Here is an 8,203-nt window from a genome sequence, read left to right on the forward strand (position 1 = left end):
GCCTGGAGGGTACTATGGTGTTGAATGCTGAGGTGTAGTCCACGAACAGCATTCTTACATAGGTGTCCTTCCCCTCCAGGTGGGACAGGGCAGTGTGGAGCACGTGTGCTACTGCATCCGCTGTGCTCCTGTTGGGGCGGGATGCAAATTGTAGCGGGTCGTGGTCCGGGGGGAGTGTGGGGGGGATCTGTGATATAACCAGCTTTTCAAAGCACAAAGAACTTTAGTCATGCTGATGGTGTACATTTGTATATACTGTAGTTGTTGATGCACTTGTTGATTTTGTAGAGCAGTTTTGGTGGCGGTGACGTCTCATTTGAAGCTCCCGATTCAGCCTCCTGGGGGGGCTGGTGCTGCTCTATTCCCTCGCGGTGTGTCTTACAGCACTTCCCATACAAGATATATTCATATCTCTGTATTGGAGGGTAAACCCCGATAGACGATCGAGAACGTAAGGTTACATGATGTAACCAGGGTTATCTGAGTAGAGGGGTTTACCCTCCAGCTCGAGGCCGCTCAGGGATTCGTTCAATCGAAACTTTAGTCGAGTTGGGCGTCGTTAATAGGTGGTTATATCAGCTTGGCTGGAACCACGTCCACAGGTGGATTGTCTTAAAGTAATTATTCACGTCACCTGATTCCAATAATCAGGTTTCCCATACAAGATATATTCATATCTCTGTATTGGAGGGTAAACCCCTCTACTCAGATAAGCATGGTTACATCATGTAACCTTACTGTAACCTTACTGCAGGGAAAATATGTTATTCTTGCCTTTTTTGTTTCCCTATTTCTGCACACTGTAATGTCAAAACAGTCATTGTCAATTGTATAATTAAATTCAATATAAGTAAATTGTATAATTTGGGTATGGCTACAAAGCTGAGACTCCTGTGATTTCAAAGAGCCCACTCACATTAATGTGTGATGCAATATGGCCTCATAGTAACCATTTCAAAATGATTTTTTTTAATTGACCTTATACTGTATAAAATGACCTATTGTGAGCTCTAGGATAATCACATCCTGAACATCATTCCAAACAAACTTAGGAAATTCGCCTTTTGTTATTTTACTATTTTACTTTTGGTATGCCTACAAAGCAAATGTTACTTATACTTGAGTTCTTCCCTGGAAGTGATTTTGGTATAGATGGGCCACAAGCAGTATTCTACCTACCATTCTACCTGTATGCAGAATATATATAGCAAGACTATTATTTTTTCATCATCATTGTAAAGCAACAGAACAGTAAAGAGGATATTAATGTGATGTGTGTAGTTCTTCAGAGATCTAGCCTCTCCATTTTGCTTTTAAAGTGCACCAGATTGATACATTTTTACTTTAATTGCGATGCCGAAGGCCAGGTGGCCTTGCCCCTAAAATGACGGAATTCCCAGCCTGGTGAGTGGCCTGCCTCAATCGATAAACAGCCAGATTAATTATTTTCTTTTCTCATGTTATTGGATCATAATGCCAGTCAACACCTAGACACGATAGAAGATGATCCTGAATTGACTATTGAGAAATGACTGGGCGCGATCTGTAACAATACATACCAGTGGCGGCTGGTGAGATTGGAAACAGGGGAGGTAGAAAAAAAATTGGGCGTTTTTTTTTTCTCTTTTGCCCAAAACGCCCAAATCTCATTTTAAATTAGCATTAGGATTAGACTGTTGTGATGTCATTATTCAGTTTTAATTGTTCCTTTTCTCATTATTTCATTTCTCAGAGTAAATACTGTATATTTATTTCGAGATTTTTGTCAATGGTTTGGCTTATGGTGCGTTCCTTTATGACAACAGTTTCGGCCGTAGCCTTTGTCAAGTCTCATACAAACACAGTGCAAGACAGCCATTATAAAGACAGGTGGGCTGATTGAACACCTGTCCTGTGAAAGCACACCTGAGTGTGATTACAATGACATCATAGGATCAGTCATGCAGTATAGGCTACATTTAGACAGATTAATCAAAACATTGATGTCACAGGTACGCTGTATACCATAATATATCATGAATCTATGTGAATAAATAGATTTATATAAATAGTAATCACAGTCTAATGCATAGAGATAAATCCTGAAACCTTCTCGCAACAGTTCTAGCCTAATCGTGCTAGCATTTATAACTGGGGACTGGTAATCTTACAACTTCAAAGGTCATGAGCTGGGCGGTGACATCATCAGAGCTGGTATTTCCCAATACCAAACTCGTAGGAGTCTCAGCAGCCCCAACCTCAAAAATCCAAGATGGCTGCGCCGCGCAACAACAGTAGTAGTAATCGTAGTAATATTGTTTAGCACTTCTGTTTTGTTTGTGTCTCATTAAATCAGCTGTACACACAGCACTGCCTAACTTCTATCTGTGTGGACATGAGGCTGCAGTGTTTGTATGCGCAAAATGCCGCGAAATGCCATGTTGTCAATTGTTATTGCTAACAATGGCTAGCCTGGCTAGCGACTGGATCTGACCAATGAACAGTGAACTTCCCAGCTCAAGTTTTCTGCAAATGGAACGCTAACAAAACGGATGTGATGTCATTTGCCCAAAACGCCCAAATCTAATTTTAAATTAGCATTAGGATTAGACTGTTGTGATGTCATTATTCAGTTTTAACCATCAATAATTGTTCCTTTTCTCATTATTTCATTTCTCAGAGTAAATACTGTATATTTATTTCAAGATTTTTGTCAATTATTTGTGCTGTTATGGTTATAATTAGCCTAGTTACTCACTTCTACACTATCTTAGATTGTGTTACTTATGGATGGCATGGAATTATAGTGAAAATAGATTATCCCCCCTTTTTGCTGGGGACCCCACTTTGAAAACCACTGGCTTAGGCTAGAACTGTTGCGAGAAGGTTTCAGGATTTATCTCTATGCATTAGGCTGTGATTACTATTTATATAAATCTATTTATTCACATAGATTCATGATATATTATGGTATACAGCGTACCTGTGACATCAATGTTTTGATTAATCTGTCTAAATGTAGCCTATACTGCATGACTGATCCTATGATGTCATTGTAATCACACTCAGGTGTGCTTTCACAGGGCAGGTGTTCAATCAGCCCACCTGTCTTTATAATGGCTGTCTTGCACTGTGTTTGTATGAGACTTGACAAAGGCTACGGCCGAAACTGTTAGCGTTAAATTACACTTTCTTGCATCTGGAACCAGAGTGTGCCTTCCCCTGCCTACACTATCAACATACTCGTTTAGTTACATTACAATTAATCAACGTTGGAGCGTTATTTACCCCCCCTTCCTAACATGCTAGGTTGACATGCTTGGTCCCAATCGATTCCTTATTTCTTCTTCTTTCATATGGTATAAAGATTACCACTCACGCTTTAAAAACGAGCTCGCAGTCAGTCATGGATTTACGGGCTGATAGAGAAAATTTACATCACATTAGCCTTTATTTGGACAATCACTAGTTATTAATATATTCATACGTGGCACGGCGGTGACAGGGCACAGTTTGCGATAGAGAGGAGCTGCAAATGTATGGTACAAGTTATCTAAATACGTCTGTCTGTGTATGTACACAGGTTATCCAAATATGATGTCTATCTGTGTATGTACACAGGTCATCTAAATATGAAGTATGTCTGTGTCATAACTATATGTAACTAAAATTGGAAATGTATATGAATATATTAATAACTAGTGATTGTCCAAATAAAGGCTAATGTGATGTAAATTTTCTCTATCACGGGCCAAATTCAGTTAAAAAATGTGGGAGTTTAAAGGGATAGTGCGGATTATTGGACATAATGTTGTATGAACTTCATCCCAGCTGTAGAGTGCCTGGGGAGCTCACTTCCTGATCCATGAGTCCCGTGGGCGGAACTATAACTTGATCTGAGTGGAGAAAAACTAGTCCCGACAGACACTACAGGGTCACGGAGTTATCAAGTTGTACCCCTAAAGAACGCATGCATGTGTTATGACATCTCATTTCAACAATAAAACCGCAGGCTCGTAGTTGCTCAGACCGGCGCTATTTATTGGCACTATTTTCTGGCTAGTATCACTCCGCGCACTGCAGCCGCGGAAGCCATTACCGGTGTGTTCAGGTGTTTCAGACAGCGCGGGCTGTCTAAAAAAAGTTAAACATGTCTGACTATTCGAGCGATGACGATGATATGCTGTTGACAGAAGATTCGAGGGGTTATCTTTATGAACCTGAATACACCGATGAGGAACTTTGTCAGATCGACCTCGAACGGGCAGAGAGAGAGAGGAGAGAGAGAGAAGCGGAGGCTGAGCAAGGAGACGCAGATGGGCCCGCGGCTGCAGAGAGGAGAGAGAGGGTGAATGAACAATGGTGGTGCACTTGTCATAAGTGCCAGCCGATGCCAACGGAGTTGGAGAGCTACTGCTGCCGGGAGTGGGATCTAGTCGTGCCACAGATGCAAGATCTCATCTCAGAGGACACCAACGCATCTGCTTCTGCCTGCATCACCAACCATCCAGACTTCCCTGCCATCCTGAATGCTGGCGTCTTGAGGACGTTTTTCAACGTCCCCAAAATAAACTGGAAGAAGCGTCCCAGGCCAGCTGGACCCAATGGCCAGCTGTCTGTAAAGTAAGTGCTATGGCTCTAATAATAGTAATTATTTAGCAGTTGTATTTGAGTGGTGGCTAAAGTATTCACTAGGATGCTACTTTATAACCTTACTGATCTGTAATATTACAGTTGTGTAGGCTATATCCTATAATTTCACTTCTTGTTCTGTCAGAATACATCAATAATAATAATAATTGGGGCTTATATAGCGCTTTTCCATAGCTCAAAGACGCTTTACAGTAGCCTACACAAAAACTAAACACTTGGGGGGGGGGGGGGGGGGGGTGACGTTAGTGAACATATAACGACAGAGATGACACTAAACACTGAGTAGGCCTACTATGTGGGGGGGGGGCGATAGTGGTGAGACAAGACAGTAGACAGAGACAGCACACAAGCAAGGATGGGGGGAGGAATAGAATAGTTCTGTCATACATAAATAACAGCCAAGGTGTATAGCATCATATAGCCTACTCTACCATATCAACCAGTCAACCATACAGAAATGTTCATGAATTGTCTTGATTTGCACATTACAGTATGCATATAATGAACATGTTGTATTGTTTCAGTCAGTACAGGCTGATTGGCTACCGGATGGTACTGGAATGGGCCCTAAATGGAGAACAGCTTGGGAAAGGCAATAGGAGAGTTCTTCCCTCATGTGTGGTGGATAGGATCCGCAAGGAATATCCATCACCAAATGGACAATATGTGGGATTCAAGGAGTCTGAGGAATCAATGGATTTGTTTTAGGTCTTTTGAAGTCACATTGTGAACGTTTATTTTCAACATTTGTGTGTTACACTTGAAACGATAGTGTTCCCTTTTCCTTGAAAATATTTCTCAACATTGTTTTGTAAAAGAAATGCACATATATGTTTCCAATTGTTCCATGTCATTGTGTTTTTGGATAAAGTGCAAAAAATATAAACATGTACCAAAAAATAAAACTAAATACTTTGAGTAATAAATACACCAGTCACGATGCAATTATTATATACATAAACCAAGCAAAATTGTATTAGCAGCACTCAGTTAGCTAACAACCTATAACTGAAGTGATAAGGCTCTGTGACCAAACAACATTTTGGTTTGTCCATACAACATTTTAGCTTTGAAAACGTGTGGACATTTTTGCCACCACAACAGCTTTGTCCGGCTTTGGGGTAGGAGCTATATTGGCCGGGAGGTCGACTGCAGGATGGATGTGGGACCCCTCATCTCCAGGCTTTCTGTCCAGTCGCCGTTGAATGACACGCTGCACCAAGTCCTTCCTGAAGTCCTGGTTGGTTGGCTCATAGATCTTCCTGGCAACCCATTGGTTTGATTGCCTGGAGTGAAATACATTGTATTTCTCTTTTCCTGGGGGAGTAATATTGAGTTGCATGTTAGTACAACAGGACTATGTACAGTTATGTGAAAATGTGATTTTCTTGTGCCTCTCACACAGCATTGCAGACAATGTGCTGTCATATTCTAGCTTATTCTTTCATGCTTACCAGACAGAGTAGTATCATGTTGACGGCCAACATTGTGGTTGTGGTCAATGATACTCAGTTGGGTTCGTGCCAGCATGGTCGGGTATTTGAAGTGCCTCCTCTTCTCGGCATACTTCAACATAGAACTGTGGAAAACCTCGAGATGTCCTGAAACAACAGATTTTATTCAGACATTTATCTTGAAAGAAGAGCCGATGCACACCCTCACAATCTTATGGATAGGTGCGTCGGAGGAGAGAGTCCATAAGCAGAAGAAAGAATTCCCGCACACTATCCAGTTACTGACAAACTATATTACAACGTTTCTGTCACTCAGACCTTCATCAGGTTATTTTACCTGATGAAGGTCTGAGTGACAGAAACGTTGTAATATAGTTTGTCAGTAACTGGATAGTGTGCGGGAATTCTTTCTTCTGCATTCAGACATTTATCCCCTTGCATTTCGATAACACAGCATCACACTATGACTAGTCCTAATGATACGCTTATTTCAACTTACCAGTGTGCTTGAACAAGGTCATTTGAGGCAGGTCTCTCAAGAGGTTTTTATCCAGCACAATAGCCTTGAGAGCGTTGTATGCTGCACTGCCCTTCCCCAGCCATTTCTTCCTTCGCTGTTGGTCTTCGTCGAGGTCACCATGGTAACACTTGTATTCGATCCCATCTTCTTCCCACCTGTGGATGCCACAGACATGAAGCAGGATAGAGGTCCACCGGCGTCTCAAATCCTGTAGTTTGAAACATTTTTAATAGTGTAGTTAGCTCATTTGAAAATGTAAGTGGCTATGAATTCAAAGTTTCTCTTGACATGCTTCACCATGCAATTTGGTGCTCATTGGATAGGATTGTCATAATGATAATCACCTGTAATTTGATTCCCATCACCTGTTTAGGACCAAGTTATCTACCATCAAATAATATGAACACCCATAGAACCATGTCATTTTGTATAGCCCTTTTTATATGGAATAACATTTACAATTACTTCCCGTCAGCTAGTGTCTTATCAAACACTGCAACAGGAAATAAAGTTTGGCCCATTTACATGACTTATGTTTCAAGCATGAAAAGGTCTATGACAAAAGATAAAATAAATTACAAATAAAATAAGCCTCACCATTTCATCCCCACCACAAGAGCTGCAGGACCACCAGAAGTGATTGCCCAAGGACTTGATCCATGGCTGCAAATCTCGGTTATCTTTCTTCTTGGCTGCTGCAGTTGCCTTCTTCTTCACACCTAAATAATGTAAAGAGAGGAAAAGGGAAAGCAGAACATGTAGAATAACCCAGACAATAGTCCTTTTACAAATGACACAAAAGCCTGCAGTCACAAATAATGATTTCAGTTTGCATACGCAAAACTGGTGTGTTATTTCACACATTACACAAGGTAACAGATAAGAGAGAAAATAAATAACCTTTTGCGACATGCCAAGGATCAAACTGATGCTTTAGTTGGGGGTAGGACTCCCTCATTGTCTTCCTGATGGATGGGTGACGGTCCGTGGTGACGACATCAACTCCTACTGCAGAATCCAACAGACGATCAAGGCCCCTCCGGAAACCAACATTCTCCATCGCTGGTGAACTTGTGGTTTCAGACACCTGTTGTATCATGTATGGCAAAAGAACAGTATAATAAAAAAAAACATACCAGTACAGTACAAGGGATCACCAAAAACACAAGGCTTCATTCTGCAATCTGCCTATTAGTTTCAGATATAGTCTGCCAAGTTTATATTTTGGTCTGAGGGTGGCGCCAGAGGAAAGGCCAATAGGGTCAGCAAGGGTCAGTAGGTTGATCCTATACATAACAGTGATGCATAACATTGATATGCGACAGCATTGGCTCTCCAAATGTCAATACTCACCTGTTAGCACAGCAGCATCCATGCTATATGACCCCATTCAACTTCAACATCCTACACATTTATTCTCTCTATTCCTCTCACAAGGACATTACATGTATTACAGTAGATAATTGTTTGGGGAGTCACACAGATAAAGCTCAAGGGAAACCTTAGACTCCACACACCCAAAACCTTTCCTGCCACACATTGACCCTATATATTTTCCATAATAAACTATTCTTCCAGTGTTCCAAAGGTACACTAA

At 41.2% G+C, this 8,203-nt stretch overlaps 1 protein-coding gene across 1 annotated transcript; it reads right to left on the reverse strand.

Moving 5' to 3' along the window:
• Positions 1-5,444: 5,444 nt before the first annotated feature.
• Positions 5,445-7,603, reverse strand: LOC310788953 (uncharacterized protein). The gene is made up of 5 exons (XM_083650558.1): positions 7,507-7,603; positions 7,204-7,325; positions 6,586-6,814; positions 6,087-6,233; positions 5,445-5,949 (listed from the first exon to the last, which is right to left on the reverse strand). The coding sequence occupies exons 1-5, from the start codon at positions 7,562-7,564 to the stop codon at positions 5,696-5,698; spliced, it is 810 nt and encodes a 269-aa protein (XP_083506684.1). The 5' UTR covers positions 7,565-7,603; the 3' UTR covers positions 5,445-5,695.
• Positions 7,604-8,203: the final 600 nt, after the last annotated feature.

This window comes from Poromitra crassiceps (genome assembly GCF_964638095.1).
Source record: "Poromitra crassiceps genome assembly, chromosome: 14".
NCBI lineage: Eukaryota > Metazoa > Chordata > Actinopteri > Beryciformes > Melamphaidae > Poromitra > Poromitra crassiceps.

Excerpts from the sequence above, each read along its gene's own strand:
- LOC310788953 (XM_083650558.1), bottom strand. The coding sequence starts at position 7,564 with ATGAGGGAGTCCTACCCCCAACTAAAGCATCAGTTTGATCCTTGGCAT. Across the intron at positions 6,815-7,203 it reads CTTGTGGTGGGGATGAAATG|GATTTGAGACGCCGGTGGAC; the intron begins GTGAGGCTTATT and ends TTCAAACTACAG. Across the intron at positions 5,950-6,086 it reads ACATGATACTACTCTGTCTG|GAAAAGAGAAATACAATGTA; the intron begins GTAAGCATGAAA and ends TTACTCCCCCAG.